Source organism: Martes martes, assembly GCF_963455335.1.
Source record: "Martes martes genome assembly, chromosome: 13".
NCBI lineage: Eukaryota > Metazoa > Chordata > Mammalia > Carnivora > Mustelidae > Martes > Martes martes.
In genome coordinates, this window is record NC_137901.1 from 24,335,748 (window position 1) to 24,360,555 (window position 24,808).

The 24,808-nt window shown below is 51.7% G+C and overlaps 1 protein-coding gene across 1 annotated transcript in view; it reads left to right on the top strand.

The window, feature by feature from the left end:
* Nucleotides 1–24,808, top strand: part of MYO5B (myosin VB) — a gene marked incomplete at its 5' end in the record, with an annotated part of 248,587 nt that overhangs the window by 151,808 nt on the left and 71,971 nt on the right. Inside the window, 4 exons of the mRNA XM_080821604.1 lie at nt 4,634–4,789; nt 5,660–5,757; nt 11,473–11,559; nt 23,529–23,640. Of these exons, the coding sequence (XP_080677730.1) occupies nt 4,634–4,789; nt 5,660–5,757; nt 11,473–11,559; nt 23,529–23,640 (453 nt within the window). The remainder of the gene's footprint in view (nt 1–4,633; nt 4,790–5,659; nt 5,758–11,472; nt 11,560–23,528; nt 23,641–24,808) is intronic.

Here is a 24,808-nt window from a genome sequence, read left to right on the forward strand (position 1 = left end):
GTCCTGGTGATTCAGGACTGCCGGAACTTGACCGTGGACAGAACCTGGGGATATGGGGATAAGAAGTAGGGTGTTGGCAGGCTCTCTAATACCAGTTTGGGCAGTTGGGAGGTGAGGGCCGTGGTGCAGGCCATGTCAGATTGGAGATTCCAGCAGAACTCACACCGGGAGGAAGGCACGGAGCAGATCATTGGTTATGACTAGAGGGAGACTAGAGGGACAGGCTCGAAGGGGGTGGCTGAAGCCACAGGTGTGAAGGAGACGGTGCAGGGAACAAGGGTTAGAAAAGATACGTGGCAAAGATGCTGTCCTGGGAAGCAGCAGCACTGCGGGGAGATGGGCAGGGAGATGGGCCCGTGGGAGCGGCCGGGAAAGAGCTGTGGGAGGGAAGGGAAGCAGAGCTGCCCAGTCAGGGAAGAGGGCCTCTGAGGAGGGACTTGGGTCCTTCACCAACCACAAGTTGGACCGCGACTGAAGCTGGACCACTTGCGGCCACTAGATCCGGCAAGTAGGGTCCCGAGAAGGCACTCTCAGGGCGGGTTTAGGCAGTGTCGGGACGGAACACGGCATGTTGGGTCAGGGAGGGGTCGCGAAGGGATGACCCAGGGTGGTGTCCACGGACGCCTTGCCTGAGATGGCCGGAGTGGGGAGTGGGGGGATGTAGCACAAGGAGATCCGGCTGGACGGGGAGGTGGTCCCGCAGGGAAGGAACTTGAACCTAGCTGCATATTGAAGGGAGGGCATCTATGAACGGGGAGAGATTACAGATAGGAGAAAATGCAGGAGTCCAGGTCAAACTTAAAGGAATCCTCTTATTCAATTCCCTCATTTTTACAGATGAGAAATTTTAAATCTAGTAAGGTTAGGAGGCTTGCCATGGGGCACACAGCTGATTCAGTGGCAGAGTTGGATCTAAAATGTCTCATGACACTCACTCGGTGCGGGCCCCGTAGCACCGTATCTCCCAGAGACCTGCTAGGTTGCGGGCTCTTTGCACTGCTCTACCCAGAGCTTCCTGTGCGGCGGACTTCACTCGGTCACACTGCACCGGCGCGATCTTCCCTGAAAGATCCCTGGTCATTGCTCCCTTCTGTGACCCTCCGTTGCATGGGCTGTGGGGCCAGGCTATCTGGGTGCAAATCTTCACTTTGCTGCTGACCAGCTCTGTGATCTAGGGCTCGGAACCTCTGTTTCCCAATCTGTAAAAGGGGATGGCCTACTGAGTGGTCATTGGGAGAACTGAATGAATTTTATGCTTGGTACATTCTAAGTGCTCCATAAATGTTAGCTGCTCTTATTTAAGCCGCCCCCTCCCCCGCCCGCCCTGCACGCACAGGCACACCGAAAACACCCTTAATGGCTTCACATTGCCTTTAGGATAAAGAGGATTTTGTACAAGCCGGGCTTTCATGCTTCCCCCCTCAGGGTGTGTACCGAAGCTGTAGTGCCTTCATATTAGCTCCCTGAACGTGCAGATACTTGCTAACGTGCTTTCCTAACCGCCCCCCTTCCAATGACCCACCAGCTCAAACATCCCTTCATAAGAGAAGCCTTTTCTGATTTCTACCCCAGGGCCCTGATTCAGTCATGTGCATCTGTTTATTTCCTTGAGGAAATTATCTTTCGCCATTAAGCTTTTCATTATGGGTTAATTGATAAGATTTCACCTTCTGTGCTAGATCATAAACTCCATGATACCTAAGAGGCTCTGTTTGTTTTTGCTCATTTTTGTGTCCCCAGCTCCAAGCACAGTATTTCTCTGTGGGATGTGTGGCGGTCAGTTAAGTGTTGTTGAGTGAATGAGCGACTCAGTCCATCTAGTTGCTTGACATTCAAGGACCTAATATTTACTTCCTGTTCATTTAAAGTACGTGGAAATGATGAGTTGATAAATGTATAATTTTTATGATGTTGGCACGTGCCCATTTTAGCCATGGATTTTTAAAATCCTCTCTGAGTCGTCTTTATTCCTCTGACAGCCATATTACTTCCCCCTGGAGAAAGACGATATTTATGATTTTGAAATACCATGTGTGGATGGAAGTTGTTGATCTGTTTCCAAAATGCTGAAATAGGAACCGAATTGTCACCTGTTGGCACTTGCCTCTAGGAGACATCTTTAATCTCATTGGGTGACCTCCCAAGCCACAGGCTTATGACCAGGGCCTCCAACAGGGATTTTTGAGTCGTGTCTTACTCAGGAATATGGTAGATTTTCCTAGTGCTTTTGTGGTGTCACCAGCTGATGTCAGCCCTGAGGGTCCAGCAGTGAGGGTGGGCTTGAGCCGCTTATCCGAGGCGATCCTTGGCCTTAAAGTCATTTGTGGGTGCTTTTAGACTGAAGTTTAAACCCAGACTGTGGAGTTAACCACCACTTTTAGTTGCATGTAGATCATCGCGGTTAAAAAAAAAAAAAAAAGGAAGTCGGGAGCTTCTGATGACTGTTGTGTTTGTGATCAACGAAAAGTGCAGAGTGCGAATGGAACTTTCCAGAGCGCATTTTGACTCCGTGTATGCAACACACAGAGTTGTTTAATTGCTTTGTAACCCATATGGCGAACTGATGGGTGGTATAAAATTATTGACTTGTGATGTGCAATTACTTTTGACTCTAAAATTGAAGGCTTAAAAACTGTTCACTGATAATACCTAAGAGTGAGGTTAGGAGGAAGTAATGTGTTTCCTCTGTTTTCGTGTGAAATCTTGATGCAGAAGATACGAATTGGACCAGGCTTTGATGCTGGTTTTCAGCATCGAGCATCACAGCCTTCTTTGTGTGGGTGAGCACACCTGTTGCACTCGTCTGTGACCATGAGATGTCTCTGTACGGGACCACGCATAAGGCTTGGTAAAATCAGACATTTGACCTATTGAAGTCCTACAAGTTACCTTGATATGCAGAGAAGAGCAGAGGTTCCCAAACTGAGGCATGTTCAGCGAGGAACACATCTGCATCTACCTAGTGTTGCCCAATACGGCTTCCATGATTTTTTTGAATACCCCTGACATACAGGTACACGGGGTACCGATGGGAGTATGCCATTAAGTTGTGAAATTTGGGTTTCTGCTTTATAGGATTCTTTGACTTCATGAGCTATTGGCTTGGTGCTCAGTAGATAACTCCCTTAAACAGGGACTGAACTTGTGGACGGTCTGGGAAGTTAAATGCAGGATGGTGTCAGCCTACGTGGACTGTCACTGCCCACTTGAACCTGGAGGCTTCCATGGAGATGATGTTGCCCTTCAAGCTCTCCTTAGCCTGAGTGTCCTACAAATTGCAGGGGATGCTGTCAGCTACAGGGACGTTTCATGAAGTTCCCTTTTATGTCTTCTTCTTCCTCTTGTGATGACAAGGACCCTGTTCCTGCCAATGGCCACCTCTGAGAATGGATCACCTTCAAAGACCAACGCCTGCTCCACCAGCACCCCCACACTGCCCCCTTGCCAAAAGCCTCCAATAAGGAGGCTACTGCACAGATGCATCAGAGAGCATATCTTAAACCCAGTGCATTTTCAGTTTCTTGATACTGCTGGTGTAAAGGACCAGAAGACCATTGTCTATTAAAAGAGGCTCTGACCTGGACACCGGAGGCTGGGGTTCAAGCCCTGGCTCAGTCACTAGCCAGCAGCCCCTGGTGAGCTGATACTGACCACCATGCCCAGTGCTGGGAAGAATGGAGATAGAAACAGAATTCTGGAGGGTCCCTTCTCCCTGAGTTCCTCTTTCCTCACCTGCCCCTTGAAGAGGTGATCTTTATGCTTTATGTTCCAGCTCTAAAGTTCTATGATTCTGAGTCTCCTCTCTAGCTCAGAACTTTTACCGTGTGGACAGATTTTTCAGGTATATCCCTCCAGCAAAGATAATAGAACTGGGCAATATTTAAGTGTCTGTGATATGCTGGGCACACTACTACATGCTTACGTGGATTGTCTCCTTTAATTCCTTCCCAGGTCCTCCTCCTCCTCCATCGAGGGGGAGGCTAGGAGGCCATATGTAGGCTCAGCAAGCATGGGCTCAGGGCCCAGCACAGACCTCAGCTGGTACCTGAGTGCATGATGGAGACATGAGGGGAAGACCAGGGAAAGTCCATGGAGGAGGCAGGGCTGGGCCTTGAGAGATGGGCCCCTTGGAATGGCCAGAGAGGAGAAATTCTAAATTCTAGAAAAAGGTGCATAACTCTGAAAAGAGACTCGTTCCACTTTCTTCTCCCCCAGCCCCTGGCCCCCACTGAACTCCTTTCTCTTCCCTGGACATTTCATGTAAATGGAATCATGCACAACATGGTCTTCTGTGTCTGGCTTCTTTCACTTGGTATGTCTCCAGGGTTCATCCCATCCGTGCTGTGGGGCATTGGGTACTTCATTCCTCTGTGTCGCTGAGCAGTATTCCACGGTACGGGTCGGCCGTATTCTGCCCATTTACCAGCTGATTGATACTTATGTTATTCCCACTTTGTGATTGATACTTATGTTATTCCCACTTTGTGGCTCCCGTGAATAATGTGGTTATGGACTTTGGTGCACAAGTCTGTGTATGGATGTTTGTTTCTAGCTGTCTTGGGTATGGACCAGAAAGCTACTTGGAAAGTCCAAGAGATCTTGAGTTCAGTGTTCTTCCTGTGTTTGTTTCTAGTTTCCATTAGTGGCTGACTTGTTTCACGATGACAAGGACTCCATTCCTGCTGCTACTACATCTGGGAAGGGCTCGTCTTCAAAGATCAACATTCGCTCCGCCAGACCCCCCCTGAAAGCATCCAACAAGGAGCACAAGAAAACCGTGGGCCACCAGGTCAGCCTCTGGTGGGACACTGTGGGTCAGGATGCGTGTGGCCAGGCCAGCTTCTCTGTAGATGAAGACCGGCTGGCTCTAGAGTCAAAGGGGGCCAGAGCAGCCTCAGCCCCCAGCTCAGCCCATACGTACTCTTTGAAGGAGGACACTGGAAGCCCTCTCTAGAGAGAACTGACCAAAAAGAAAAAGGGGATGAGTATCGCTCCAAGAAGTGCATTTAGTTCCCCTAGTAGGATCACAGGCACCTGGTAGAAGAGACAAGAGCGTCCTAGAATCTGCAGGCTGAGTTAAAGAAGCCTGGGGACTTCAAAAACTGAGGTCTCTTCTGCGGGTCTTTGTCGGAGTCTATGTCCAATGTCTCTCCCAAGAGAAGGGAGTGCCTACCAAGCCCTGCCAAGCCTCTAACCTTTCCATTGTACTGGACTTGCCTCTTCTGGACATTTCTCATTACTGTCCTAACTTCCAGGATGCCCAGGCACTGGATGTTGGGGATCCCAGGCCTTGGTTTACCAATAATCAGCCTCTGGTCACTGTGATGACTTAGGTCCTATTTCCCAGCACTGACCCCCCTTTTTTTTCATTTGATCTACTGTGCTGAGTCAGACATGTTAGCCGCTGGGCTCCCCCCGTTGAGTTTGAACAGCCCTAATGGCAGGATGTGGGAGGGCCTTGGTTCTGGATCTACAGCAGTGCAGGCAGGAGGGTCAGATGGAACCTGACCCGGGTCTCTGTGTTTTGTTCTATCCTTCTGGATCCATAACGACGATAACCATTATCAGCAACCCACCAGTCTGCAGGAGTTTCTTGGTTAATTACACATTTGCAGCATGTTAGAGAAAAATAACCAGGTGCTGACTCTTGTCTCTTCAGTTCCGCACCTCCCTGCATCTGCTCATGGAGACCCTGAATGCCACGACGCCACACTACGTGCGCTGCATCAAGCCGAATGACGAGAAGCTCCCCTTCCAGTAAGTGCTGCTGCGGGTGTTGGCCAGCCGCCTCTCGGCCGGAGTCAGGCTGATCAAGCCTGGTCTCTTCATGTTTCCTTATAAGTTCAGGTGGAAGAGACTCAGGACAGCCTTGAGGTGTGTGTGTGGGGGGGCGGGGGGGCAGTCTGCAACAGGACGAATAGTTGATCTCACACCTCGCAGATGGTTTACTTGCTGAATACAGGCCAACAGACATTTACCAGGTTCTGCCTGTCTGCTGTCTAGAAGGATTCAAGAGGATGAGGGAGTACAGTTCCCTCATCCTGCGGGGTTTACAGTGGTGTTGAGGAGTGTGCACACCTGAATCAGAGAGCCACATAAAATTGTGACATGAAATGTAGGTATACCTGGGTCTCAATTCAGAGGTGGCAGGATAGCTGGAGTGGTCAGAGAAGACGTCTTCCACTGGGGACACTTGACCTCAAATGACATGTTGAGTGAGGAGATGTGAAGACGGTCCTGTTTCTCACATCCCTTCTACCATTGAGCTTCCGGGTTTATTCATACCCACTCACCTTCCCTACCCCACTCCTCTAGTCTAATTCTGCTCCTACCCCTGTCTTGGATGTCATCTTCCAACTCCATCCATGCCCACGTGGTTGACCCCACCCAAGTCTGTATGGCAGTGACTCTTCAGTGTCTTTGTTCATCTCCAGTTTCTGCCAGATTCTGGACCAGAGTTTCTGAATGCCTCCAGCAAGTTTCATTGGCTGAGTCACATTCAGCAATGTCCGTAATCAGACTCCTTGTCCCTCCCCACCCCCCGAAATGGTTCCTCTGTCTTTGGTCTCTTATGTAGTAAATGGCATAACCACTTCCTGACAGCTTGTTACTGACCATGCCTGAGAGTCGCTCTGAACCAGTGCTATCCAATAGAACTTTCTGTGTTGGATGGGACTGTTCTGTGACCTGCATTGTCCAGCGTGGTAGCCACAAGTCATGTGCGGCTATTGTGGGCTTTGGAATGTGGCCACTATGACTGGGGAACTGAATTGTCCTTCTAACTATATTCACATACTTGTAGTTGGCTGAGGGCTACCATATTGGATGGCATAAGCCTCGATTCTTCCCTCATCCTTACTTCCCAATGTTGAGTCATCATCAAAGTTTCATGGAGTTTGCTTGGAAAGGTGTTATTTTGGTCTCTCTTTTCTCTTCCTCTGTCACCTTGTTTGAGACTCTGGTACTTGCCTGGAATACTGCCCTAAGTCTTTACTTACCTCTGCAGCCCCATTATTCCAACCGCCCTGAGCCAGCACACGGGCTCTATCTTCTGGTCAGAGGAGATACATTTCTAAATTTTTAAAGCCCTTTATTCCCAACATTCTGACTTCCTTTTTTGATCCTAGCTTAACGTCTTTCTGGGAAATAAATTCTTTTGGCAACTCTGTCAGAGTGAAGATCTGAACTCCCTTCAGCTGTTCCTCTTATTTGATAAAGCTTGACCCGCACCCAGGTGGGCCTCGTGCTGGAAAAGGTCGGGAAGACAACGCCGCGTCAGCCTTCTTTGAAGCCTGCTGATTTTTGACTCTTTTCCTTTCCCCCCAGTTTCCAAGAAGTGGTTAGGAATTCCCCGTGTGTGACATCTGCTTACCAGCTGACTCCAGAAGAAGAGAGGCTATGAGAGGGGCCGCGTGCGTGAAAGACTTGGATTATGTGTGAAGGGCAGGGGCGGCGTGCCGGGGCCCCAGAGAGGAGAGTCGAGGGCTGGGTGCCAGCTGCGACTTGCGCAGTTCATTCCTCACAGCCTGGTGCCTGCCACCTGCCGGATTCTCTCCCGGAGCTCCCCTCCCAGATGAAAAGAGATGCTGGAGGCTTTCAGAATGCCTGTCTAGTCCTAATGGCCCATGTTTCTAAGACCTTCCTTTGCCTTCAGGACCAAAATCTCCGTAATAAAGTGGGGAGAATAGTGAATGAGGTGAGAGCACCTGGATTCTAGTTTGGGCTCTACTCCCACTTGTTGGGCTGTTCCTCGAGCTAGCCCTATACTGCTGGCCTCATTTCTTCATCTGCTAACTGTAGCTAAAGCAGGTCATCCTGATGAAAGAAATCAAGGAGATGATGTGGGTTATTAGTGAGAGGCATAACAATTTTGATGAGTTATATAACATTATTTAAAATATTTTATTACAAAAAATATATATGTATGTATATAATTATTCCAGAAAGAAAGTTCTGTATGCCTCCCCTTGATCCCCTACAACTGTTTTCACGACCTTCACATCCTTAACATTTTGGGCCAGGTAATATGCTACTCCGGGGGCTGTCCTGTCCACTGTAGTATGCTGGTAGCATCCCCATCACTGTGACAACTAGAAGTGCTCTGTGATTGCCAAGTGTTTCTTGGAGGATGCAATTGCACCCCCAGTGGAGGACCGCTGTCCTACACTACATGCTTTGATAGCATCCCTTGTAGAAAAGTCTTTTTCCCTCTGCTTCTTCCTTTATTCCAAAAACATCCATCGTACCCACTGTTCACTGGACACTGGGTAAGGACTAGTGGAATGACAGAAATGTCCCTCATCCTTAAGGTGTTGCCAGTCTCTAGTCACGGACCGCAGCATAGGAGGGACCATCCATGCGTGTGTGGGAGTGCTGCAGGAGCGGAGAAGCCTACTGAGGTGGGGGTGCTTAAGTGTCTGGGGAGGAGGTGGCCTGGGGGAGTGTGACCTGCCTGGGTTCGCTAGTTGGAGGAACTGGACGGATCCCTGAGCTCAGACGCGGACAACCCTGAGAGTCGCGGGGTCCTCACATGTGACTGCATCACGCCACAGAGGGGTGCTGAACATGGGTGGGAGCTGGCAGCATGTGCGAAAATCAGGGAAGTGGCGCGGGGCTGCCGAGGGGGCCGGTTCTCGGCTCCGGGCTCTGCTGAGTCTGCACAGTGTCTGGAGGAGAAAGTGCACCCCTGTGTTTCAGCGGTTGGACTCTACAGTTCTTTGGCGACTTTTCAGTCCAGAATTAAGTGTTGCCGGTCCTCACTGTGGTCCTCCAAAATTTATTAGCGAGGAGGAGCTGGTTTTCCACTCCGGCTCGCCTGGTAACACGCACAGGGAGGCTGATGGAGACACGCTTGTGACAGCTTTCTTTACCGTTGAAGAGATAAGATTAAAATATAGGAGGCTGGCTGGTTTTACATGCCCCCTGGGGGCTGTGAACAGGGAAGGGGGTGGCAAGAGCTTCTCGGCGGAGCGTCTGCTGGCTTCTTCCTAATAGCATTCTTCTTTGCGACCACTTAGTCCTTACGACCAACCGGTGAATTCTGGTTGGGCGGATACTCTCAGCCTCTGTTGAATGAATGAGGAAAGGGAGCTCCAGAGAGAGGACGTGTTGCCCACAGTGGTGTAAGCTGTTAGCGGCCATACCGAGTTTTCTCCTTTGCCCTTTCTCTCTTCCCCCATCCCTCACGGAAGAGAATGTGGCCAACTCAGGAGGAAAGCACGCGTGTGAGCAGGGGAGTGGGGAGGACTGCAGGTGGGCCCGCAGCCCACGAAGGACGAGGGGTCACAGAGCCTTGCCAAGCACGCTGCCCATCCCCAGCATACACAGCAGATTGAATCAGACCTGGAGAGCACAGGTGCAGAGAGCCTCAGGGGAGAGGTCGGCAGCCCACGGGAAACCCTCCCCAAAGCGTGAGCACATCCACCGCACGTTCCGAACTCGGGGCCCAACTGGCCGCCTTCAAGACGAGGGCAACCGAGCCTGCATCCCGAAGGCTGCCTCGGGTCAGTCCAGGTCACAAGTATCCTTTATGCCCCGTGTTCTCAGACTCCTCAGTACCACTGCACGTGCGTTACAGTTTTTCTGGGACCCCAGAGCAGTGCTGCGTCCCGGTGACACCTCAGAACTAGTGCAGAGGGGACCATGGAGACTCCCCACGCATGCTCCTTTGGTTTTCTTTCATCCTGGAAGACCTTCTGCTGAGGAGCTTTCTGCCTACCTGAAAACATGAAATGAACTCCCCTAAAGTAACTGGCTTGCTCAGTACTGTGCAGACTTGAGTGCTCAGTTGTCCCTTACTCAAGAGCCGTGGGTGCCTTGGGACCGGAGTAATCAGGAGGACTTCCTGGAGGAGTTGGGTGTCCAAAGTAGCAGGATTTGGGCAGGAGAAGGCCGAGGGGGCACAGGCCTGGAGGAGGGTGTGGGTGTCTCCTGGGACACTGAGTCCCAGGGCTCACCTGGAACGCAGAAGAGTCCTGACTCAAGGTCAGCTTGTGGTCTCCAGTCACCTGGAAGGTGCCTGCTGGCCCAGTGCCTCTGCCTCGAAGGACTGCTGGGTCCTTGGCGTAGGAGGGCAGCTGGCACTAGGAGCCGATCTGTTCCTGCAGAGAGGTGGGAGGGCAGGCTAAGTCTCCCGTGGAGAGCTGTGATCCGAGCACCGCAGGTTCCAACCCTGACCCATCCTGTGGAATCCTGAGGGGCCTGGCTGCTGGGAGGACTCCTAGGGTTGTTAGCAAGGCGGCAGGCACGGGTGCCCCCTGGTGTCCTGGAGATAAAGCTGCCCATCTCTCTCCACGGGGTCCACAGGCTGCCTGAGGTGTGTGCTACAGCCAGTGAACAGGATCCCAGAATCCCGCGATCTGAGCCTCCACCCCGCCTGCCACCCACTTCCCAGAGCGGAAGGAGCACAAGACGCGTGGCCCTGGGCTGGAACAGAGCTCAGGAGCAGCCAGAAAGAAAGGGAACACTTACTTCCCATCCCTTCTCTGAGTGGGGTAGTGGTCTTAGCAAAGTACGGAGATTAACTCTGGTCCAGCTGAGTTCTTTCCCCAGGAAGCCACCCACCTCCGATTGCCGTAGCCACCCCAGCTGCTCTCCCCCTGTCTTCTCACCGCACTGGTACTGTGGTTCTCACCTGTGGCTTTGTGCGCTTCTGTACACTTCTCTCCCGGGGGGACTCAGCCCAGACCATGCCCGACTGCTGGCTGTACAGTGCGCTACCCGGTGTACATGTTGGCAGACATCCTGGGTTTTCAGGGCTAAGCAGTTGAGGGGACAGGAGTTGCTGAAGATGTGGCTCATGTCCCTGAAGACCGTAAGATCGGTCTTGGAGTCTTAACCGGGCAGCTGTTGTGACAGCAGCTGACCCTGCACATGTGCTGATGTCCTCACTGCTGGGCTAGCTGCTCTCCTGGGCCGTTAGGTTTCATCTTGGCACTAACCCTAAAAAAGGGGTCCTACTATTACCCCTATTTTATAGGTGAGGGTACTAAGGCCTGAGGAGGCGGTGTTGCCTTCCCCAGATGACCCACGCAGCTGGTGAGTGACCATGTCCCGGTTCAAACCCAGCTCTGCGGGCCCGAAAATCGCCCCTCTGACTCCTGAGCCACGTGCTGCTGGTGGTGGCGAGTGTATATGATTTGGCCTTTGAGCGCAGATGCCCCCGTGGGTGCAGATAATAAGGGAAGACCCTGGGGAGAAAGCACGGATGGGGCTTGGAAGCTAGACAGAATTCAGTCATGCCACGAAGACGATGATCTGTCCCAGGTGAGAACGCGAATGCGCACAGGACCGGGGTGCTGATACGGCTCATGCGCCTGCCAGTCGTTGCCTTTAAGTCAGTGCTTGGCCCCGACCTTGTGCTCAAGGTACATGAGGGTCTATGTCTCGGTTCAGGAAGAAGTCGTCTGTCCCTCTCCAGTTCCATTTCTTTGCCAGCATGGCCACTCACAGCTTGTCTTACTGTGTTTGCAGCTTTGACCCAAAGAGAGCAGTGCAGCAGCTCCGGGCGTGTGGGGTGCTGGAGACCATCCGAATCAGCGCAGCCGGCTACCCATCCAGGTAACGCCCTCCTGGGGCAACCGGAGCCTGGCTCCCCAGGGAACCTGTTTATACGCTGTCAGCCAGAGACCCATCCTGCGTGAGGTTCCCGAACACTAAGGGCCCAAGCAGGATGCTGACAGAGGGGAGAACATCCTTTTGGCCTGAGAAGCCTGGGAGTCCACGGTGGCATCCTCTGGGGAAGCTTTTCGCATTTCAGATTGGCACTGGTCTGGGCGAGGAGCCAGCTAGAGCTGCAGAGGGGATTTCTCCTTTACTCCCACCTTGTGCCCTTTACTTTTTTTTTTTCTTTTTTTAAATACACCTATTCCCTGTCTTAACCATTTTGAAGTGCACAGTTTGGTGGTAAGTATGTTCGTATTTGTGCACCCACCTCCAGAACTCTTTTCGCCTTGCAAAACTGAAACTCTGTGCCCATTAAACACTAAATCCCCATTTCCTTCCCCCTCCAACGGCTGGCAGCCACCATTCTACTTGGTCTCTGTTTTTGACGACGCTGCAGCCTTCGTCCGTGTGGAATCCTACAGTGGTGGGGACCCGCTTCTTTCACTTAGTCTGATGTCTTTAAGGCTCCCCCATGGCTCAGAATTTCCTTCCTTTCTGAGGTTGAATACTATTCCATTGTACACATAGACAGCTTTTTATCTGTCTGTTAATGGACCCCTAGACCTTTTAAAATAGAATCAAATCCATGATGGAACATATGGTCTTGAATTTAAAAAACACTATCAAGATCTAACTTGTACTGCGGATGAGTCCTCGAGCCACCTAGAGCCTGTTGAAGCCATGTCAGTCCTGGATCCTCTCTAGAGGCTTGCCTGCAGTAGGAAGGAGGTGTGAATGGCAACCTGAGAGCTCTCATGAGGTCGTACCACGTACCAGCATCTCACAGACTAGGCGTCTTCTGCCGTGAGTTGGAGCTGAGCCGAGCAGAGCCAGTGTAGCAGCCCCTGTCCTTGGAAGTCCTGTGTGTGTCAGGAGGTGGAGGGAGCCGGAAACAGGGAGGCGAACGAGTGGGCCAGGCCTCCCTCCGCCCTCCCTGCCATCTCCAGCTGGAACTTGGCCACTGCAGTGGAGGAATGCCTTCCTAGCAGCAGGGAGTGACCACGAAACAACGTAACCATCAACAGCTCCCAAATGCTAGACCTGGGAAGGGACTTAGTGATGGAATTAGGAGTTTGCATTTGACCCGGAGAGTACAAGAACTACCACTGATCTGGAACCTCCAGGCAGCTTTTCAAAACCCAGCAGGTTGGAGCATCGTTCCCAGCAGTGCACTCTGGCCCCAGAGGAAGACTCTTCAGTTTGCTTTGAACCGTGTCTCTCCCCGCTTAGAAGAAAGACGGGGAGTGTCCTGGGCTCCATCTCCTTTTCCGACCCTCGGGTCTGAACACAGATAGCTGACGGCTCCATGAAGGAGGTGAGCCGTGCTTGCCCTTCCCGAGTGAGGGCTCTGCCTGCCTTCTCTTTGTCTGCCCTGCGGGGCCCAGCACCAGTGTTTTGAGTCAGGCCATGGGCGCAGTAGGTCTGTCTTGAGTTCGAGGAACTGTAGTCTAGCCAATCGGATCAACCGTCCGTGGCTGCTCCAAACACAGCACTCAGCTCAGACGTGGTTCATACAACTTACGAGTGTGGCAAGGGCCTTAGGGAGATGCCTGGCCGCTGCTTTATAAAGCGTGCTCCCCAGGCTGCCAGGCTCTACCCCTGCTCTGGCTCACCTATCTGTTGGCCTCCCCCAAAAAAGGTCTTTAGTCTACCATCTCCAGTCCGCTGGTTCTCAGAACTGCTTTGCAGCCGTCAGTGGGTCAGGAAATCACCGTAATGGGTCATGACCGGCATCTTGTTTATTTAGTGAAATGACCCAGGGTGGAAAATAGAAGATGGCAATTTGCGGTAGAAAGGGTATTGGAGTGTGACCTCCCTTCAGCTTTATATATAGACATGGGTGCGTCATGGTGTGACACACGCTTTTGCTGATGAGGCCCACAGAAGGAAGTGAACCGCTCAAGGTCGCTGTGGTGGAGCGAGGACTTAGAACCACCCCCTTCCTCTGCCTGGCTGTGTGCTTGTTGCCAAGCACCCGACTGCTCGCGTTGGTGAGAGGCGCCATCCAAACGGGGGTCAGGGGCGTGAAGAGCAAGGGTGGGCTTTTCTGCCTGCTCCCAGAACTGGGCCCAGACCTGAGGCTTGGAGTAAGACTGCACCCTGCTGGCTCCGGCCTGTACATGGAGGCGCAGACTGCCCAACGGTGCGGGGCCTGGGCCAGAGCCGGGGGAGCCTGGTGGTCGAACCCTTGGCCTTTGGAGTCTGGCGTGGCTTGCACAGAGACCTCCAACCTCCTTGGCTGGGCGACCTCAAACGAGTCCATCTCCAAGCCTGGGTTCCCCTATCACTGAGTACTTCTATCACAGATGGTCATAGTGAAATAAGGCTTCTACAGTCCCCCACTCCGTGCTAGGCACTTAAACATTCAATAACATGTTTATTACTCACTTAGATACAAGCAAGAAACTGCATCCTTATGGATACAATTACGGGGTAAAACAGGCCTTTACCAGAAATGTTTAGCTTTATTTTTGTGAAAACTTGGTGTGTCTGGTCACCTCAAAAGTGCTTTCCAGTGTTCTCCAAGGAATTGAAAAGGTTGGTCTAAGAATTACCTAAGATGCCCCACATTCAGCTGTTGAGGGTCCTTGTGCAAGAACCTTGGGGATCATGGGTCCCCGCAGCCACACCTGTGCCATGCAGCATAGAGATTCTGGGTGAGCGGAGGAGCCCAGGTGCTCCTTTCTGTCTCTCACTGTAACTGATGCTGCTCGGGGGCTTGGCAGGCGGGAGGCATGAACATTGGGACCATGCCACGCCAGGGGAGAGGGAACGAGCATGTGAAAATGAGCTATTTGAGGGCAGCTGAGACCCTGGGGCTCCATCCCGGGATGTAAGAAGCCACCTGTTTACCGAGAACTTTTAATTAACACAATGAGTTGTTTGATAGGACAAGTGCTTTGCAGAGGGTGTGAAACTCTTGTCTTGGAGACCATTGAGCAAAAGCCAGGAGTCTGGGTCTGATGTGATGAGCTCTAGACTCTGCTTCTGGGAGAGGTCCCTGGGCCTCTCTGTCACCTCAGACTCACCCACCCAACTTGCTTGCAGCCTTGCAGTGAAATCAGTGACCGCACGTCCCACCCACATTCCTGCCAGTTTGCTGCTGCGGTCGGTACAGAATCCTCTGTCGAAGGAAGTGGAAGAGGAAGGGGGACAGGATTTCACTCCCATGGTCTTCCCTGAACTGCTATAGAATGAGAACATATTCTTGCCTCCATGTCTCCTCTCCTGTTAACCTGGCCACCGGCTCCACTCCTCCCTGGTGGAGCTTCTGGCTCTGTACCAATGGCCGGGAGGAAATCAAGGATCTAAGTCATGACCTCAGCCCGTCAGGAGTTCACAGTCCAGGAGAAGGGATAAAACCCTAAAACAGCAGCATAGAATTAGGCCAAGTCTGGAAGGAAATGTGGCTTCCTGGAGGAGGTGAGGTTTGAGGTGGGCCTCGAGGCGGGGGAGGAGGCTTCGGGTGGACGGGGAGGCAGTGGGAGGATTCCACCAACCCGGAAGCAGCTCCACGTGCAGGCACAGAAGGGACGATAACGTCTCCTGCCCAGCAGTCCGGGAAGAGACCTTCTCTGCCAGTCAGTCCTCATTCGTTCTTCCTATTCAGTCTCCCAGTGTTAGCGTGCTAGACTGGCTTGTGTCCTCATTCAGACCTCCTCTGCCTTGGCTGCCGAGAGAGCACACTGCCTCCAGGTCCTTAGACCTACATGGGAAATGGCCTTTCCTGCCGTGCGTTCCACCTGACTCCATCGCCGCCGGCAACGCTGACGCGCCCCGCAGACTCACGTCCTGTGGGGCAGCCGATGGGTGTCCTTCTGCTGCCCTGATCGATTCACACCTCTTTCTAACACCTAATCACTAGGGCATCTGTACCTTTTGTTTTCATAATTGCAAGTATTGTGGTGAGTGTAGGGAGGGAAGGAAAAAAAACCTGGTATTTTCTGCTCCACAGAAAATGTTACCTAATGCTGTGATTTACACGTTTGGGCTTGGGTCCAGAGTGCTGCCTTAGCAGGTTTTGCCAAGGCCTCAGAGGGAGGATTCCCTCCCCAAATGGCCATTTGAAGTGTTCTCTTTTGGAAAGAGGCGCCACAGTTTTATGGTACTTTTGTTGGTGTCGTGGTAAAGCTGAATCCTCCATATTATTTCATTTTGATGCTAATCCCCTCTCCCAGAGCCATGGCACCCAGGGTGGCCTTTCTTTGAAAGCTGAGCAGTGGGGAGAGGGCTGGGAGCAGAGCTACCTCGCCCATGATCTTGTGACTCCACACATTGCCCGTCTGCACCTGCCAGTCACGGTAACCACTTGGAGGGAGCTCACCGCTTGAACCTCTCCCTTACTGCTTTGTCCTGGAGGCTGGGGTGTCTGCTGTATCTGGGGATAAACCAGACAAGGTGGTACAGCTACTGTGTACCCATCAAGGTGTTAGCTTTTGAAGCTAACAAAAGCGTAACCTTAGAATGTAGAGCTGAGCACCCATTTTGTTAGCCTGACTTTGGGAGACCTTTGGGAGCCCCGAGGGGCCTGAGCAGGCTGGGGGCTCATCTCAGAAAGAATTCGCCTCCATGGTGCTAGGGCTCCAGACAGCAACGTGATTTTACTTGATTTAGCTTGTTAAGTAACACGATTTTGCAGAGCTATTGCCCAACGAAACTTGAGCGGCTTCTTTGAGGAGGAGGGACTAAAACGCAGAACATTTTTCTACATTTCTCCAACTTAAGTGGCCGAAGGGCACATGCCAACTCTTTCCAGGGAAGAAGATGGCATAGAGGAAGAATGCATGGCCCGGGATCCCAGGGACTCATGATGAAATGTCTGGAGGCCACTTCCCCAGGAGCCCATGCAGAGGCCAGCCCTTTGCAGCCAAGATTTCAGGCCAAGTTCCTGCATCCAGCCTACTGATGCCCTGGGCGCAGGACACTTAGCCCCATTCTGAAGTGAACACATGCCCAGTGCCCCCCAAGCACGGCCAGCCCGGGAGGACGCACGAAGAGTGGCAGGCCGGCGGCAGCTCTCTGGAGACCCCTCATCCCACCCTTAGGCTCTATGCTCGTTTATTTTTATCTGCCTAGGAATTGTGGCTCTCTGTGAGTCTGATTGAAAATGGAAATGTAGCATTCCATTTGAAATGCGCTGCAGTGGCTAAGAAATATGGCCATTAGGACACACACAAAGCACTGTGCTGAATGCGGTGTCTGGGAAGAGCCTCTGGGCCACTGTCACTGTCACCTGGCTCCCGGCTGACCCCCCCCACCCCGTGTTCTGTGCCTGTGCGATGCTCGGTCTCCCTCAGGGGGTGGGGCATGTTCAATGCAGCTTTGTGGCCCAGAGGATTTGTGAAGCAAACTCCATTTAACCACAACGCACATGTTGTGGGAGGAGGACTTGATTCTGCAAGGTTTATATGTAAAAACAAAACGCCTAAATCTTCTGTGCGTCCCCTCTTTACCTCAGAAAAACTCAGCGGCACCGTCAGAAAAGACTTATCACTTGTCGGCCTCCATCCCTCGGCCGCCACATGCACAAAACACAGTACCGTGGAAGGAGGGTGGAGTCTGGAGAAGTTGCTCAGTCCACCTGCCTGTTTGGTCAGGACTAAAGACCCATCGTTGCTTGCCTTGCGATTAAAAACCCCACCAAGCCAGTAACGCAGAACTTACTTTGGAGCGAAACCGTTCTTGCCCCACGATCTCACAGCCATTCATCGTGGCTCTTGTGCCTGAGGGCTGCGCGCTCTCCCTCGGGCTGGAGTCTGCCCCAGGGTCCTCGGCAGGGCTGCTGGTCACGGCCACCGGGCAGCTGGCCTGCACACGTGCCCTGCCTTGCAACTCGCCATCGGAGGAGACTGTGCGCCGAGGGTCAGCTGCAGCCCCTTGGTTGTCTCTGGGCAGTGCGAACACGGAGGATTTCTGCTCCTCAATTTGTAACTCGGTTCCAGCTCCAAGCCAGTGGGGAAGAATTAGGTACAGACTGGGGCCACCTCTGACTCTGAGGCTGTGTTTCCCAGGACGTACGTGGGGACATCGGGGAAGGCAAGTAGAGGCTAATCAACAGTGATGTGAATGGTGGGCACACACCCTGCTGCGTTTGCGCTGGGAACCCCTCCGCGGGATCGGTGCTAAAATAATGACAAGTCCTAGGTTTCATGTACTGCCTTACAAAGGCCCTCCCCAAATCTCATTTGTTCATCACACTGACTTTTAAAAAATGAGATATAATTTATGTATGATAAAAATATCCTTTTAAAGTAGGCAGTCCTAGAGTGGTTTTCATTATGTTCCCAGCATCGTACAACCATGACTACCAATCACAGAGTGTTTTATCACCCTGGAGGGAAACCCTATTCCTGTTAGTGGTCACTGCCTCTTTCCCCCTGCTCCTAGCCCTGGCAACCACGGACTTTCTCTTTCTATAAATTTGTCTACTCTGGACATTTCAAACCAATGGAAGCCTATGATAAGTGGCTTTTTGTGTTATCTGGGTTTTAACATGTACCAGAACTTTATTTTTTTATGTTTCCTAATACCATCCTGTTGCAAGGATACACTGGGTTTTATCCATCAGTCGATGGACATTTGGGTTATTTCCTCTTGGGGGCAGGTATGAATCATGCTGTTCTGCATATCCACGTGTGTATTTTTGTGTGAACCTGTATTTTTCTTTCTCTTCGTGATATACCTGGGAGTGGGAATGCTGGCTGGCATGGTAACTCTGTTTACCCTTTTGAGGACCTGCCAGTTACCCCCATGGTTGCACCATTTTATGTTTCCACCAGCGATGGATGTGGCTTCCTGTTTCTATACATTCTTGTCAACATTTGTTATTGTCTGTCTGTTTCATTATAGCCATCCTAGGGGGTGTCAAGTGGTATCCCATTTTGATTTTGGTTGTATTTCCTGGATGATTAATGATGTTGCACGTCTTTTTGTGTGCTTGTCGGCTATTTGTATATCCTCTTTGAAGAAATGTGTTCAGATTTTTTTTGGTCCATTTTTTAACCCGGTTATTTGTCCCTTTGGTGCTGTAGGAGTTCTTTATATTTTTGAGATACTAGTTACATTTCGGATAAGACTTGCAAACATGCTCGCTATTTTCACCCTCGTGATAACCTGACCCGCCATCTTGAAGGGTTCTTCCTGGGGACTCTTAGAGTTTGTTTTTCCAGCCAATCCTGCACGAGGGAATCTATCCAAGAGAAGGGAAGTACATAGTGCAATCACTTTGTTCTCCATCTGTTCGCAGCCATCCACTGAAGACCGCTCAGGGAGGCATGTTCTCTAGAATGTTCCCACATGCAGATGGTTACGTCCATTATGGGGCTCTAGATAGCAACTTAGTCGACCGGAACATCACCCTACTGCGTTTGCTCTGCACTCACAGCAGCTGTGTTCACCACATGCTGTCTCGAGCCTGAGGAGCTTGTTGTAAGGAAGCACCTTTCCGACCTTGCCTCTGCCTCTGATCTCCCCATCCTCACCAGGAGCGATCCTAGGCCCTGGGCTTTTACCCCACACCTGGCTGTGACGACTCTACCAGATGGGCACATCTCCCTAGCCGGCCAGGGTCAGGCAGGCCTTGTTTCCACAGGAAGCACAGCACTGGAGTCCAGGACATTCGGCCAAGCCCCTTGCCTGGGAGTCCAAATCCAGGGAGAGCGGGGCTGAGTGCATTCTGTCCCTGAGGCCGCTGGGACTCCATGTAGCCCAGGGTTGAGGCCACAGCTGGGGCCTAGTAACAGACTAAGAATGTGACCTCTTCTCCCACTGTTAATGTGATATGGAACGGAGGAGCAGCCAGGCCTAGGACTGGCTTAAAAGATCTGTCCAGGCCAGTGAATCACATAGCCATAGTGTAAGTGGGAGAGGACCTGTCCAGGGCCACCTGAGGAGGGCGGAAAGCACGAACAGAAGCAGTGGACTTAGACTGTGAAGGAAGATGGCAGGCATGGTTGGATGGTCTCAAGACAGTGGTTTTCTGGACTAGAACTATGTTCTATAGGAAACATTCTGCAGGTATTTGCAAACATGTTTGCGTATCACAAGGAATGGTGTGGTAAGGAATGGTCTGAAGAGGCTCTTTGTCCGTTGGAGCACAAAAGGATCGTCCTGCTCCAAAGCCAATAGTGTCCTTTTTGAGAAACACTAGTAGAATGAAAAGGTCTAACATTGGGATTCCAACTTCTTTATTGGTCAGGAAAATACCCATTCTTTTAAAATGTAAGTAACTATGTAGGAAGATACCGTGTTAGGTGCTGAGAAGTTTAAAAATATATCCTAGCCCGGCCAGAGGAGGCTAGAGTCGAGCAGAGAAGCTAACACATGTACAAAAGCTAGCTTTTAGAGAAGGCATAAAGCTCTGTATCCCACAGGGAAACAGGAATCATTAAAATGCTCTGGGAGGGAGAAATTTGTGGTCATGGATTTTTTTAGAGGGAAATCCTAGACATGCTGTGGTCCTATAGAGGGGTCCTTCCCAGTTTTTACATGGCCACAAAAAATCTGCATCCAGATGTCCCTACCAAATCAGGAAGTTCTGTGAAGAAATTCAATTTTTTTTGAAAAACAATCACAAACTCTGATTAGCTTCGCTTGGGAGGTCTCTCTTCACAAGTGATGGGGCCTTTCCCGCAAGGCCTTTCTCTCTCAATGCACAGAGACCCACAGAAAAGAGAATCCCCGTTTGATTCTGGGCCCTCAGCTGAAGGACACTTGTCCACACCCAGCTCCCGTGGTGGCCGTGTGCTCCTTGGGTGGCTCTCGAGGGAGAGCCCGCCCCGGCCCCCCGCAGCGGATGGCTTGGCTTCTCCGGCCTCCTTCCTCCAGCATCAGTACCACCCTGGAGCGGTGAAGCCTTTATAAGAAAAGGGGCAGGGGTCAGGCAGGAAGGGAGGGTCACTTGGATCGGGGTGGTGGCCGGGGGGGAGCTTTCTAAGCACCCCACATGCATGAACGCCTCGGCCCCCACCATGCTGGAGGTACTTCGTGAGGTGGGGGGTGGTCTCTCTGTTTCGGAGAGCTCCACATGGGACAAGTCCAAGACTTGCCTGAGGTCACAGGGCTGGGCCGCATCGGAGGAGGCCTTTGTACTTCTGTACCCCAAGCTTGTTCTGGACCCGCCTGGATGTGTGCCGTCGCATCTCCCTACTGTCTTGTTTCCTTGAGCCTGTAACCTCCCTGAGTTCTGGAACTGTCAGCAGTAAGAAGTCTTCAAATTAGAACCATTTAAGGTTTTTAGCCCAGCTAAATGCTGCTCTGATTATTTCCCCCGGAGAAATTGCAAACTCGTCGGAAGAAATAAGACGAGTACACAAATAACTATTGCAGGGAGGGGAGGTGCCCTCGGAAAGTCACCCAGAAAGTGCTGAGCGGCCTTCGGGGGAGAGCCCATGCCTCTCTGAGCGGGCGGGAACAGCAGCTTGGTGGAGCCACTGGTGGACGGCTGGGCATGAGGACCGAGAAGACTTGGACCCTACAAAGCCCTTTTTCAGTGTCTGGCATTCTGTTTGCATCTTACCCTACGTGGAAGTATCAGTGGAGAGAATGGCCTGTTTTTAAGGCTCAGGGGTTGGGGCAGAAAGAGCTCTGGAGAAACCCGGTAGTGTTCCTGTGCCTTAAAAACAGAACGCACATCTGATGTGCGGCTCATCACCTCTCACTCTGCTCCCAAACCTCCAGAATTGACGGTCATACCTCAGGAATTTTCTTGGCATTTATTGCACATGATTGGAATAACGGAAGCGGCCTTCAGCTGGGCAGATAACCTTCAATGTTTCCATTTCCTAAAGCCGCCTATTAGAGATGGCCCGGAATTCAGTGGGTTTGGTTCATAGTCTCCCCACAACTGGAGGGGCAGGAAGCCACAGGAGCACAGTGGGTGAAGGGACTCTTCCCCAGGCCATGGAACAGAGGCCTCGGGGGCTCCCAGTGCTTCTCTACCCTCCTCCTGAAGGAGCCTGCGCACATCATGGGAACCCAGGAGCCGGACCATGTAATGCCCAGTCAGCTCTGAGCAGAATAGAGGCTGCCGTTACCGGTATGACAGGATTAATTAAAAGGTAGGAAGCGTAGAAATGAAGGATATGAGTGGTCCCCAGGGTCGGAGAATGGGGAGTGACTGATAATGGGCCTGGGAGCTTGGTGGGGGATTATGAGAATGTTCTGGAATGCAGTACTTGGTATGGTTGCATGACTTTAGAGATATATTAAAGTCTGTTTTCCAAATTAAAAGTAAATTTTATGGTATGTGAGTTATCTCAGTAAAGCTGGTTAAAAAAGAAAGCATAACTTCTAAACAACCATCTTACACAGTGGAAAAAAATGAGAATGCTTTTTATCACTTGCTCTTATGCTCCCCGCTCTGACACCCATCGCTAGGTTAGAAATTTCCACCAAACCAAGGGAAGTGGTCACCGAGGTGGCGGAGAGGCAGGAGCTCAGTCTGGGTTTTCCTTTGCCTCCCAGGGCACTGAGAACAGCCTGGGAGGGAAGGAGGACGCGAGGCCCACACTAGCGGGTGGTTGTGGAGCCCAAGGAGAGGCAGTCTGGAAGAACCAGCCTCCCAGGCACGTGGTGTGCCCCCCCCCCCCAGGACTACCTAATATTCCCCAGTGCTTAGTTTTTTTTTCCCTTAAAGGCAAACGTGCTCTGGGAGAAGGGTTTCGATTCATTTACTCCCAGTTAGTACTTTAGAATGAGAGACCGTCACTCTGCGAGGCCCCAGGTGATGGTAAGTGGTAGATGCACAACCTCGAAGCAGCACCTGACTGGTTTTTAAGTGGGCTACGAGGACCGCATGTGTGCCTGGGGACAGGCTGTGTGCCGCACCTCCTGGTGCTTCCAAAGGGGTGGGCGGGGGCTGATGGGGCGCCTCTGCTGAGGACGCAGAATGGGGTGGGGGGAGGGCTGGAGGGCCGGCTCCCCTGTCACAGGGGTCTGGATTGGGAGCTGAGGCTCCATAGAGCAGCATAGCGCAAGAACAGAACGTGCGCTGACCTGAGGCGGTTGTGAGCCTCCCCCGACCCCAGGTCAGGAGCCAGGAGAGAGAGCGTGAACATCTATATGAAGGGAAAGGGGCTGGACCCCTTTGTAGAACTAGAAATAGTTCACTCATTGAAAAGCTTGCATTTGTTTAAGTAGAACTCTCCTCAGAGGCCAAGGGACAGACCTAGGGCCCTCTGGAAGATTCCCTTCCGGAACCTACCAGAGCACACTTACTGAAAAAAAGGTAGAGGGACTAAAAGAGCTCTTCAGTTTTTATTTATTTTTTGATGTGAGTTGCTGAACATTTCCTTCACAGCAGGCTCGTATTTCTCTAATGAACAGGGGGGGACTCCTAAGGGAAATCAACTTTGGGGAGAAAAAGGGTTCCTTCTAAGGTATGCCAGACTGTGCGAACAGCATTGTTGCTTAGGGTTAGAATATCGCTTTTTATCGGCTAATGTTTACTTTTCTGCATTTTTTAAAGTTTTCAATTGGAAATATTAATGTCGTAAGACAAAACCGACATTTAAAAACCAGGCTGCCTTCCCGGCAAGGTTCCTCCTCCAGCAGGGTAGCAGAGCGCCCCACGTCTGCGTGGGCAGAAGCCCTGTAAGTTGTTCTGCCTCCGGTCGGTCCTTCCAGAGTGATCTGCAGAAGCCTCCCTTTCCCTCTTCCACTCGTGATTGTGTAATTCAGCCACACACTGAAATTCTCAGAGGGACTGGAGGAAGACCAGCCCCTGGAATGTTTTTTGCTGCTCTGAGAACAGCTTTGTGCCGGGAGTTGTGACCCCATGGGGAGGGCGTGATCTGTGACGGCCCGAGGCCCTTGTGTGGCCAAGAGGCAGGACTCGTCGCCTGATACACCTGCTTTCCTTCCAGGTGGGCTTACCATGACTTCTTCAACCGGTATCGAGTGCTGGTCAAGAAGAGAGAGCTCGCCAACACAGACAAAAAGGCCATCTGCAGGTCTGTCCTGGAGAACCTCATCAAGGTGAGCTAGGCTTGCCCCTGGAGGCTTACCCGGAATGCCCAGAGAACTGGGGAGTGGGGGTTTAACAGCATGCTCTGGTCTTCATCCTTCCTCTTAAAACGTTTGAGATGTTCATCTGTTTCCCAACATCAGCAACTGTAAAAGAGAAGTCCCTTCATGTATATAGAGTACCTCCTACCTTTTTCCACATCTCTGCACATGTAGAAAGTAAAAAAATGTTTGCACAACCCCTTGGGGTTTGCTGCTGGCCCAGGCCTCTGGCTTCTCCAAAGCCCAAGGTTCTGTAGATCTGCCCGCCGTGCCCCTGCCTGCACCACACAGCTGCCCAGGGGCTCCAGTCTGGAGCCGAGCCACAGCTGGGAAGTCAGCGGTTGGGAAAACAGGTGCACTTCTCATATCTTCTTACTGCCTAACTGGCCTCAGACCTTCCCCCAGACGCTTGTTGTAAATAAGGCAAAGGCTGCAGTTACAACAACCCAAACTCAAACCTGAGTCTTGATTCTGGAGCTCCTTTGTGGCCTCTTGGCAGGACAGATCTGAAATACCAGCTCCACCGTATTCTGAGATTACAGCAGGGCGTGGCCCAGGTGGTCTCAGTAAAGGGTATATCAAACTCCTTCCCTTTCAGAAGGTAGTGTAACGGAGAGAACTACATCCAAAAAATGGCAAATTCCCAGTACAGCTCACCCTCAGACAATGTGGGCATTAGGGGTACCGCTACCCCCATCCCACTGCAGTAGAAAATCCACGTATACCTTAGGGCTTCCTGAGACTGAACTACCGGTAGCCTACGGCTCACCAGAAGCCTGAGGCATGGTGCCCTGTTTGGAGACACATCATCCTTTATTGCCAAGGACAACCTTTGTGTTAACGCCCCCAGCCCCTAGCTGGAAGCACCGAGCCCAACGCAGAAGGAACGTTTGTAGAATGGATGAACTAAGTGAATTCCCTAATGAAAAATGACATGAATATGTGCTGTTTCCTTTGGCTGAAAGGCCTTTCTCCTCTTCTGTTGGTCGGCCTAGGTTCTTCCCTCCCTCCCAGCTGGGCTCTTAGCATGCCTTCTGGTCTGTGAAGCCGGTTCTGACCTCCCAGGTGGAGTTAGTGACCCCTGCCTTTATTGGCCAACAATGCTCACTCTCTCTGTCCTATCACTGCATCTGTCCCC